Raw genomic sequence first — 12317 nt, 5'->3', positions numbered from 1 at the left:
GGAGAGAAAGGAGAGAGAGAGAGAGAGAGAGAGGGGGTGGAGGTACACGCCTCGTTAAAATGAACACAAGACACAAATCAACATGTTTCTCCCCCACAGTCCCCCTATCTAGAAATCTAGAATGGAGGGTTCAATAAATATTGAGGGAGATGACAGCTGCCAAACACTGCTGACGAAGGTAGCCATTGAGCAGTGCACTGGTTACCCCAAACGGCCTTCTCTCCTCCTAACCCCTTTCCCCTCCTCCTCTACCCCCCTCAGTAATGATGTGAAAGAATGTTGTCAATTCTCCCTGTGCCGAAAGGCTTTAGTGGCCATTTAAATGAGTTCTTTTGTCCAGGGCCCTCTCCATTGAGAGACAGTTTAAAATGCCCATCCACTGAGTCTCCATTGAGAGACAGTTTAAAATGCCCATCCACTGAGTCTCCATTGAGAGACAGTTTAAAATGCCCATCCACTGAGTCTCCATTGAGAGAGAGTTTAAATGCCCATCCACTGAGTCTCCATTGAGAGACAGTTTAAAATGCCCATCCACTGAGTCTCCATTGAGAGAGAGAGGGAGAGAGGGATGGAGAGAGAGATGGATGGATGGAGAGACAGAGAGAGAGAGAGGGAGGAAGGGAGAGAGACAGCGAAGGAGACGAGAGAAAGAGAGTGAGCGAGAGGGTGAGAGAATGAAGGAGAGACAGACAGCAAAAGAGGAAAAGAAAGAGAGAGAGAAAGAGAGAGAGAGAGAGAGACAACCGATTTACATCACAGTCACTTCAGAGGCTAACAGGCCTCCATTTCAGAAGCCCCGAGCAGAGCCAGGTAAATAATAGCCAAGACAAGCGCTCCAGTTTATGTGGCTTCTGGGTCCACGCGGACACTGCTGCTGTTTGGCTACTGTAGCGGCCAGCCTCTCTCTGTCTCACTGAGGGGAGGATCACAACCCCCCCAGGAAGGGAGCAGGGAAAAGGGAGGAGTAATGTCACACACAGAGAGAATAATGCAGAAGCAACAGAGGTGTGCTGCCTTACAGAGAAAGCTTGGCTGTATCAAGTCTAAAGAATAAATGCATTCTGAATTCTTTCTAATGATTGTTTCGCCGTGCAGTTATTCTAAAACAACTCTCAGTGATATGCTTGCAGTAGGTGTGCAGCGAGAGGTGTGCGCCAGCGATTCTCTGCCACTTCCATTTGGGTCAAGTCGACTCACACACCTCTACGTGACCTAGAGTCCAGAGTTCCCTGACAAGCTCATGAGTTGAGCTTCTGCACACTCACACAGAGAGCAGGTGGGCCATCCCAGATTCCAACACCTACAGTGCAGAGCCCATCTGGACTGTAACACATTCCCAGAGCTCTAGCGGATCATCCGTGGAGAGAAGCAGGAGTATTTGTTTTGTTTTACTGCTGTGAGACCAATAAAACCTGAAGTTCAGGCCTTTTTTGCAGGTGCACACCATATGCCTTCGATCAACAATACATTTTTGCTTCTAGAAAATAAAATACAGCCTACACTGTACACTGTGCACTGTACACACACACCTCTTCCATTCAAGTGAATCCAAGCCCTGCTCTACCTGTGTAAGCCAGACCTCGGTGAAGCGTCTGCTTTTTACACCCTCGGACAACAGGCGCTGACGGAATCACAACACAGCTCCGCAAAACAAGCGGAGCATTATGCAAAGCACGCACACTACGCAAAGGAACTATGTGGGAGTATTTTCTCTGTTTCTCTACAAAGGCAGGAGCAAAGCTGACTTCCTGGCCCTTCTGTTTCAATCAATCTCACCACTTCCTGCATTACAATAGACAGAAATATATCAGGAGACCAGTCATGAGAGAGCTGCTGAGTACAGTGCGCTTACACACACACACACCACACACACACACACACACACACACACACACACACACACACACACACACACACACACACACACACACACACACACACTCCTCTGACTTTGTATGCACTGCTGTTCCTTGATGTTCATTTTGAACCAAAGTGTCCTGCAGCAATTCCAACCGCTGAATGGCTAAGCTCTTTCCAGAAGACCTGCAGTACTTGCACACACACACAAACACTACTTTATTAAAATATAGAAAATACAAAAATGATTCACACTGCCAAGAAAGAGCTATGTTTTCCCTCGAGAAAGGTTTGCGTGAGTGTGTGTGAGAGCGTGCGTGTCGACGTGAGCGTACGCGTCTGTACGCTGAACCCCATCGGTGCGAGTGACAGCCGCAGGGCTCAGGGTTTTGACCCCTGGTGGTGACCTCACTAGTGTCTGGGCTGTGTGGACGGAGAGAGGGCCTGTGTGTTTGTGTGCAGGCTCTCTGGTTGCCACGGAGAGGCAGTGTCACACTCACTCAGCATCGTTGTCCGGCCCCCTGACCCCAAGGCTTTCCCATCAGCCACTCACGCACTGGGGCTGATGTAGGGCGGACACAACTTGACAGAGTTGGTTAGGTACCCTCTTTCTCTCATACTGCCTTGTGCTCTATGGTTCAACTGACCATGGTTTTGGATCTGAAGATATCAAGTGGTATTTGACGTTCAAATGGTATGTTAGAGTCAGTAACTATGTTTTAATGATGTATTGCTTATCAATTAGTCTAGTTACAAACTTCCTTAAATAAATAAGAGGAAACTAGGCTAATCAAACTGTCTTTTTTTTTTACTCTTACAACACGCTCTTTTTTATTTAAAAAAAAACATTTTTATTTATTTAACCTTTATTTAACTAGGCAAGTCAGTTAAGAACAAATTCTTATTTACAATGACGGCCTACCGGGGACTTCACCACAGATATGTGGGAATGACAGTTACAAGAGGATGCCCTGTGAGAGACAGAAGGAAAGGGACAGGAGGAGGACAGAGAGAAAGAGAGAGAGGGGCCCTGGAGAGAGAAAAAAAGGACAGGGAAAAGCTGTTGGCCTTGCATATCCGCTTGGTGGCACCTTGCAGGGCAATTTGAAGACTAAATGTGAAGGTGGCGACCTTGTGGCCCCTGGGGGGCCTAGCGCGTCTCTCCGTCCTTTGTGTCATGATATGATGAGTTGTCACAATGGCTTGCGGGCTGTAATGAGCTGTAGTGGGGATGAGCCGGGGAGGGGAAGTTGGGGGGGCCGACAGCGTAGTGATGGATAGGGGTACTCACAGGCCCACAAATTCCAGAGCAAACAGAAGTGGCTGCCAAGGCCCTGAACCGCTCCCAAAACGTGCCAGTTTGCAGAAAACACAAACTGTACAAGGGGAGTGGGAGGTAGGGATGGAAAGAGAAAGAGGGAATGATTGGAGTGTGTGTGTCTGTGGACTTTGATAAGCGCAAAAAAGCAACACACAAACTGATGTCATTACCATGGCAACATGAAATTATTGTCCACAGTAACTGTTATTGGCAGGATAGGATCTATTTTCATAAAACATTCAAGTTTTCCTCAGAGTGCCCCTCCCCTTCCTCAGAGTGCCCCTTCCCCTTCCTAAGAGTGCCCCTCCCCTTCCTCAGAGTGCCCCTCCCCTTCCTCAGAGTGCCCTTCCCTTCCTGAGTGCCCTTCCCCCTTCCTCAGAGTGCCCCTCCCCTTCCTCAGAGTGCCCTTCCCCTTCCCTAAGAGTGCCCCTCCCCTTCCCAGAGTGCCCCTTCCCTTCCTAAGAGTGCCCCTCCCCTTCCTAAGAGTGCCCTCCCTTCCTCAGAGTTCCCCTTTTCCTAAGAGTGCCCTTTCCCCTTCCCTAATAGTGCCCTTCCCCTTTTCAGAGTGCCCCTTCCCGTTCCTCAGAGTTCCCCCTTCCCTTCCTAAGAGTGCCCCTCCCCTTCCTCAGAGTGCCCTCCCCTTCCTCAGAGTGGTCCCCTTCCCCTTCCTAAGAGTGCCCCTCCCCTTCCTCAGAGTGCCCCTCCCCTTCCTCAGAGTGCCCTTCCCCTTTCTAAGAGTGCCCCTTCCCCTTCCTACAGAGTGCCCCTTCCCCTTCCTAAGAGTGCCCTCCCCTTCCTCAGAGTGCCCTTCCCCTTCCTAAGAGTGCCCCTCCCCTTCCTCAGAGTTCCCTTCCCCTTTCTAAGAGTGCCCCTTCCCTTCCTCAGAGTGTCCCTTCCCCTTCCTTAGAGTGCCCTTCCCCTTCCTCAGAGTGCCCTTCCCCCTTCCTCAGAGTGCCCCTTCCCTTCCTCAGAGTGCCTCCTTCCCCTTCCTTAGAGTGCCCCTTCCCCTTCCTAGAGTGCCCTTCCCCTTCCTCAGAGTGCCCCTCCCTTCCTCAGAGTGCCCCTTCCCTTTCCTAAGAGTTGCCCCTCCCCTTCCTGCAGAAGTGCCCCTTCCCCTTCCTCAGAGTGCCCCTCCCCTTCCTCAGAGTGCCCCTTCCAGGCAAAAATATTCTAATCTCCAAGTGATGCCCATTTCCCACCTCTGTTTCCAGTAACTACATTTTCCCTCTCACTGTTAGCAGTAAAAACAATCAATTAGATCACCATATTGTAGTCAAAACTGGAAAATTTCTACAGCATTAAATACATACTTTTGTTTACACGTGAAACCAACCTTCACAGTCGTGTTTGCACTAAAATAGTATCTGTCAGTAACATTAAAGGATCTCAGTGCTGCGTTGGGAAAAAATGAAAGAATTTAGGAAGGCGCCAGGCGATCAGAAATGCTATTCCAGAAAGTGGGGAAAGCAGCCCAGCCCAGAGCATCTTGCTCCAGAGACCAAGTCAGTATATTTAAAACTTAATCTATTCACTTTGCTGCATGCTGCTGATCACAAAACCGAACAAAAATGTTATCTGGGCAAAAAGCCTTTGCTCTCATTCTCCATCTCTCTTCATTCAATCTTTCATACCGAAGTCTTTCATTTGTCAAATTTACATTCCACAATATATCTTACACAAAACTTTGTCAATGTGATTTTGAAAAATAATTGTCTGACATTGATTTGAATGTCTTCAATTTTGAGGTTTATACAAGAGCAACATGAATGCTGTGTGTGTTTATGCTTTCCCGTTAAAATGTAAACATCTCTTGAGCTTTCCTACCTGAGTTGAAGAGGTGTCTCGAAGCAGTACAAGAGCTACACGAGTTCTGTCATCTTTTGAAAGGCAATCAGCGCCTCACATTTTCAGTTGAAAGAGCCAATTATAATTTTGAATTAGACTGCAAAATGAACAGAGGAATATGATAATTTGTGGGTTATTTCAATTATATTTAACATTTCATGGTTAGACGTGAGCATAATCATGTAATTATTTGTCTAGGAAATACTATTCAGCTGGATAACAAGATATGATAGTTTGAGGAATAACCATGCAATATTGAAATAACTATTTAAATGTAAATGTGTTAGTAAATAACTGTTTATAGATTTAAAAACAAAATGGCAAAAAGCACAATTATTTCCAATGCTGCTACTTCCGTTTTTTTTGACTGTTTCAGTAAATGTACACTGCTCATTAACATATCCCCACACACACCTCAAGATCAAGAACCGACTCACCGCACATAAACACACACAGACACCAAAAATAAAGAAGGTTAAGAGTTATAATATTTGAAAGGAAAAAGCGCTCTTTAAAGCCACTTTAAAGCAGATGACCACCAGCTTGCACTTTCAGTGGGGGGAATACCCCCTGGGCCCCCCTTAATCACACCAACCATCATCTGATCCTCAAAGTTCAACGGAAACAAAAAGTGTGGAGCACAGGAATTGAGAGAAAGGGAGATGAAGAGAGACGGAGAGAGGCAAGGGAGTGTGCGTTACTCACCCAGCCACTGAGATTGAGATGCCAGCAGCCAATCTGCTGGAGGAGGGGGAGCCCGGGGGCGAGGACTCCTCCTCTGGAGCACCTCTCCTCCGGCCCCGCTAAAACGCCATCCCGCGGGTACATGACCCCTCGCTCTCCTTTCACCTGCCTCCCACTTCTCCTCCCTTACCACGGCCTTCCCTTTCTTCTTCGCCCACTTTTTCCTCCTCTACTTCTTCTTCTTCGTCTTTTCTTAGACCTCAGTTCTTCTTCCCCCAAAGTACTGGAGTGTGTGCAGCTGGGCATGTGCGTGTCCCTCAAACTGAGGCATCCTCATCGCCACACGACGGGTCTATTGTTCAAGGGGTTTTGTGACTGAAGGTACCACAGGCGTATGTCTCTGAAGATCCATGGATGGGGCTCAGGGTCTGGGGCTAGTGGCCTGCCCCCCCCGCCCCCCGCCCCCCCCGTACCTCCCCTAAAACAGCCCGAGGAATCCTCAGCTTCCTCCACCACTCTCAGCAGCCCTTCGCAGCCTCCTCTCTCAGGAAAGTTTGTGCCGGTCACAAGAAATGAAAGCGAGAACACATACCGAGGCGAGAGAAAAAAGATCAAGTGCTGCTTCCCAGCTGTGCAGAGAAGTGTTCCCACAAGCAACAAACAAGAAAAAATATAAACAACAAAATCATGTTATTACTCAACTCCCAGATTGCACGCTTGTATCTGTGTATATGTGTGTGTGTGTGTGTATATATGGGTGTGTATGTGTGTGTGGGCTCTGCAGTCCCTCCAGGATGCCCAGAGTCGAACTGGCGGCTTGAAAAGCTTTGGCTACAACAAGGTAAAGCCAGCAAGGCAAGAGGAAAAAGACAAAGAGGAGAGAGGGGGACAAAAAAAGAACAAGACACGACAACATCCACAAAGGGAGGGTAGGCTCAGCAAAGTGTGGCCAACAGTCACTTATCCGTGTGATACTGACAGTCCCCTGTCCAACCCCACTTTCCAGGGGGGAAGGAGAATACGAGAAAGAAAGGTATTTGTCTTCCCTTTGACACGGACGTGACATCTGCATGGGGTTTTCTTTCTGTTTTGTCCTGTCCAACAATAGTGGACGATTCCACTGTTAACTCTTTCTGACTTCTCCGTGTGAGGAGATCAACCAGGCAAGGCCTAAAGCCTCCACACCCCCTACTGCTCTCACTGTACTCCCTCTCTTAAACATTATTATCTTGAGATCATTTCCTCTGAATATTCGGGCCCCACAACCATGCTCCTGTCCCCATCTCTTAGCAGACTCTTAGCACATCCAGGGCGTTTGACCAGGGCAAGCATACCTAGGAGACGTAGAAACCAATTAACACGCAGGGTGAATTAACTCATTTGCACTACAACCTGCTTCACCAAGGTTTAATTAGATATTTTATTTGAAATATAAACGGTTGGTTTCTAATAAATTTATAATTATATCATTGCAATATTACTTAGTGACAAAAAAAAGGTGGAATTGGCCGACGGTATATTCCAAACACATTGTCACTTAATTTTACCGAGTGATAATGAATCTAAAAAAATATTTTAAATATAGGGCCAACTGAAAAGGTGGTCCGGTATATTTCAATATCTGAGCAACAATAAGACAACAACGGAAACAACAAAAACCTACCGCATGGCTTTTATCCAACTATTTTATTTCAATATGTTTTTTCACTTTCTTTCTCTCTCTTTTTTTGCCCTGCTCTTCTCTGGCCTTCGCCAGGCAGTCCCGAGGCKCTTAATGCCAAAACAAAYKACTGGGAATGTCCTTTACACGGCTCCCACAAAAGCAACGAGGCTCCGGCTTGACAAGTAAATGAGCCCCTCACAACGTGGTGGCTAATTGCCCTCCCTCCCTCCATTCACACTCCCGCGACCTCCTTTGTCCCATGTGCACTTTCTTAAGTAAACTGCCAGTTCGCCCGCAAATGATGGACAGCTCCCGATCCGCCGGGCCACAATGGCAACAGTGCGACCAACAGGAGAGACGACTCTGAAAAAAGAGAGAAATAAAAAGACCCTCCATCCCCCTCCACTGTCTCCGGCGTTCGCACTAGACTAAAAAGTGTGCAAGAAAAGAAATGACCGAGAGGAAAGTCTGTAGAAAGACAGAACACCGGAATAGACAGCAATGGACAGAGACCGTTACAAATCCCACTCATTTGGACTTAACTTTGAGGAATATAAGACTGGTCACTAAATGAAAATTACTGGCATAAACTCCAAGAGATGCTCCTAATCTACATACCATGATAATTGATTTCATAGAAAATGTACTGATAATAGAAATTGAGTTTCATTATTTAAAATTWAAAAAAAWKWWWWWTTWAYGCAAAATTATTTGAGAACAATAACTATCAAAATTGATAGAAAYAAATATATATAGAAAAATGCATTAGAAGAAACTGAAGAAAAAAGACATGATATTTAGTAATTAAAAGTAGTACGGAGCACTTCACTGTTTTCATTACCTTAATCATAATTGTTATGATTTAATATCAATATCAATATGATTATTTTGACAAAATAATATATATAATTTAAGATTAGTGTTGCCTGAGAAAAAACCCTGTCAGACTGTCAGACAAAGCAATCAAACACTTCCTTTCAACCTGTCACTTAGCAACTAAACGATTATAAATTGCCAAATGGAAGACACACAATAATGTCAACAAACTCCAATAAAATAATGATATTTAAAGCCAGATTTAAAGTACGCTCACATTAGTTGAACAAAGAAAGCACAGGAGGTAATAAATAATGTTGAAGTCTTACCATTTAAAAGAGCTGTATTTGGGATGCTGCTCGGTTCCTGGTTAAAACAAGCATGCTGGCGCTCATGGCAGTGCACAGACTACAACAAGACGCCCATCACCATGTCATCCCCTAATCCACTGGGGGGCAGCACCTCATCTACGGCAGCCTCTCGCAAACCAAACGCCTGATCGGCTGAGTCGATAACACACCAGCCCAAAGAAGAGGGAAAAGGACCGGTGGAGCACCAGCCAGCGATGGCAAGCCCATCCATGTCCGACAGAGGAGAGCGAGCGAGCGGCCAAACTGGGCTGTTCACACTCAGCCCCCTCATTCATTCACACATACACTCTCAGGCAGCGTTGCTCTCCTCCATGTCTGACCAGGAGTCCCTCTCTCTCCCCCTCGCCCATCTTCATATCCCCCCTAATAAGCTCCTTTGTGTCCATCTCTCTTTCTTTGATAAGTTGAAAGAACAACAAAAAGAATTGAGAGAAAGAAGTGAGGGAGAGGGAGAGAGAGGCTATCCTTCCGCGGCTTGGTAGACATAAAGGTACTCGAGTCTTCTATAGGAATTTCCCTAACTTGGCTAAACTCAAGCAGTGGGGTGTCCCTCGTCATGTCATTAATCCTCAACGCTAGCTACGCTCCATTCACTAGGAGTAGAAGGAAATAAAACGCAAAATCAAAAAACACAACACAGGGCAAAAATACATGTTTTTAAAAAGCCAAAGAAAGTAATCCGATCGGGCAGCGAGTGTGTGGTGTTATGGCCAAATTGCCCCCTGGTCCTGCCTGCCGGTAGCCACAGATTTTGATGAAGGGACCCCGTAAAATACGATACCAAAAAGACCAACCAGACATTTATTAACAAAAGAGCCAGCCGCACTGTTAAAGCTTTGCAACCTCCACTGTCTCCCTGTAATCTCTAAAGACAACAGAAAAGAAAAATCAGCCCCGACTCCAAAGTCAAACAAAGCCAGAAGACAAGCCAACAACAGCAGTTAACAATAACAAAAATACTAATAAATTGAAACAAGCCGGTGTGGTTCCTAGCGAACTTGCAATAGGAAATTAAGCCCGGACAACTGGTGGCTTGAAGAGAGGAAGCCCACTCTTAAAGCCGTGATCCGACCATCCACCATACCACCGCTGTGAGCCTTTTAACCATAGCAGAAAAAAATTACTATTGATCTTCAAATGGCGATAATTTAAAAGATCAAAAAGATTAAACAAAATCAAGAATGTGCTGACTTACCATGTTACTCTTTTTTTTTGGTTGCAACTTTTATTAAAAAATATATATATATTTGCTCAGCGATGAGGCATCGGAGGTGTCAAATTTTTGTAGCCGTCTCTTGATCGTATTACTTCTGCAGTCCTGGTTTCCAATGCGTGTGAACTTTTTCCGTTTCTCTTTTATTTTGTTTGTGGTACCTAGCTTTTTTTCCTTCCTTAAGACTTTAAAAGCCTTCAGCTCAGTAAACCAGCACAAATTATCTTGCCACCTTGCGCAGCTCTGATGCTTTGGCCGCTAACTTTGGAAGGCCCTTTACTACTGCATCAAAATTAGCATTGTCAAAGCAGTTAATGAATATTAATATTGTATTTGTCATTGGAGCTGGCCCATTGCTGAACTCCAAGTCATCCATCAGGGACAAGATTAAGCACACAATTATTTCTGACTGACAGGGACCAAATCTGGGAGATTTTTTCTCTCCAACAATTTAAAGAAAAAGACAAAACATCATCTTAAGGTGCCTCCCTGGAGACAAGAGACAAGATTAATACACTTTTAATGAAGCAAGATTTCATTGTGCGTGAGCTGGAGGAACGTCAGAAAAAAAGGACGTTAGAAATATTCTGACTCACAATTTTAACCGTTTTTACTGAAAGGACTGAAACCACAAATTACAAATATTTTCTGTGACAGCAGTCAAAAATTATGATTCAAGTACTATTATAATTTTTTTGATAGAATCTGAATTATAATTAACATTTCTCCCTCCTTCTGGAATACTTTTTCCTCTGGGCTTTCTAACATGAGTTGGAATGAAGAGGAATGAGAGATATAAACACGGAATAGTAAATAATTCCTGCACAAATTTGACATGAAACGTTAATCAAAAACCTGGACCTCCAGCGCTCTACGTGGAGCCCGACACAGTGCTGATCACCGTGGACCACACAGGCAGCCTTCCACTACCACCCGCTATCACCATTTCAACTAAAACCGGGAAACCCTTTCCCTACACCATCAGAACAACCCGCTTACACCATTACAGTTCAAACTAAGGAACCTTTTCCCAACAATCTGAAATGTCTGAAGAATCACATATTTTCTAATCGAGACTGGCCAGAATAAATCCAAGTCGTAATAACATATATATATTTTTAAATACAGTGCCTTAATCAACAGCATTCTTACCTGCACCTGACTCGCTGAGAAATTAGCAATCAGGTAACATGCCATTTAGTTCAGTCCTACTATTAATCCAATATCCATTGTAATTGCTCTTGCATGTTTTTGAAGAACGAAAAAAGCACAGATCACACACAGTTGTTGTTTTTTTGTCTTCTCACGCTTGAGGCTTAAGATTTTGAACAAACAGAAAGTGAACTCTACAGTGCGATACCGGTTCTTTTCACCATTCTTTGAGGTGCTTTCGCCGCTTTCCCTGCTTTTCCTTTCCCGTTATCCGTCAGGAACCTTTTTTTAGGGCACGTTTGGAATTTCTTTCTATCTTTTCACTTTGAAATATAGTAAAAAGGCGCCAAGGGGGTGTACGAAAAATGACAGATGTGGGGCATTAATGCCACCGGCCCTGTGAATTGGTGCAGGTCGGGGGTCAAGCTATGGGCACACCTTGGGGTGTCGGGCCCCTGTCGACCACCCTGCAGGACCCCTAATACCATTAGCAACCCTTAGATGAACATAAAAAATTGGGCTTTTGTTCTCAAGGTGCTGATCCGACTCCAACAGCCCAGCGGCACTACCACCCCAAAATACAGATGGTAGTGTCTTCTATTGAACTGAAGAAAGCAGCATAGGACCGCTCAATATCAACATTTTACGGCGCCTCGGTGTGATTGTTTTCGGGTGTTTTTATTTTTTAGATAACTTTGCAGTATATACCTTTAATTTGTATTATATTTGACCTCACAATGAGTTTAAAATATCATATTTTGATATTGTAAGCTTTAAAAATGTATGATCATGGTCAATAAAAAAATGCTATACCAAAATACCAAATGCTATATTTAGAGTTTTAATTTACCTTGGGTTGTAATTGAGTTGTAAAATATAACCAATTTAGCAATATTAAATGAAGATATGGTTAATATTACAAATACAATTGTGTGTTCCTCACAATGCATTTGGCAATTTGAGATTGACAAATGCTGGTCTATATGTCTACTTGAGCATACATTCATAATAATAATAATAATAATAGTAATAGTAATAATAATAGCAATTATAATTATAATTTTAGCATACAATAACACATTGCAATTGCATGAACACAGACACACAGCCTAATTAATTAGGTGTTCACTGGAGCCTGCCTTTAAGAGTAAACAGCAAGTAGAAAACCCCTCCATGTCTTAATGCATGTTGAGAGTCTATAACAGGTCCAATCTAGGTGAGTAGAAGGAAAGAGGAAAGGAGAGGAGAGCAGGCAGCTCTGTGGCCCAGCGTGATCACATCAGCACTAGTATCAAATTAACTCTCCGACTTTGAAACTTATTGATCTGCTATTAAGACACTAGTGAACTTGATGAAGTGAGTGCTGTAGGTGACTCGGGGACTTCAAAGTCTCGC

General features: G+C 44.5%; 1 protein-coding gene across 36 annotated transcripts in view; it reads right to left on the bottom strand.

Annotated features, from left to right (window-relative positions):
* The window catches only part of LOC111978135 (transcription factor 7-like 2), a 135839-nt gene that overhangs the window by 26804 nt on the left and 96718 nt on the right, over positions 1-12317 (bottom strand). The window contains exon 1 of one of the 36 annotated variants that reach the window (XM_024007996.2): positions 5729-6131. The exons of 34 other annotated variants lie outside the window; for them this stretch is intronic. In XM_024007996.2, the coding sequence (XP_023863764.1) occupies positions 5729-5851 (123 nt within the window). In that variant the 5' untranslated portion in view covers positions 5852-6131. Of the gene's footprint in view, positions 1-5728; positions 6132-12317 lie in introns of those variants that run through there. One more of the 36 variants, XM_024008007.2, reaches the window with a different exon arrangement.

This window comes from Salvelinus sp. IW2-2015, linkage group LG18, assembly GCF_002910315.2.
Source record: "Salvelinus sp. IW2-2015 linkage group LG18, ASM291031v2, whole genome shotgun sequence".
Classification (NCBI taxonomy): Eukaryota; Metazoa; Chordata; class Actinopteri; order Salmoniformes; family Salmonidae; genus Salvelinus; species Salvelinus sp. IW2-2015.
The sequence above is the reverse complement of the archived record's forward strand: the minus strand, read 5'-3'. Positions and strand labels throughout refer to the sequence as shown.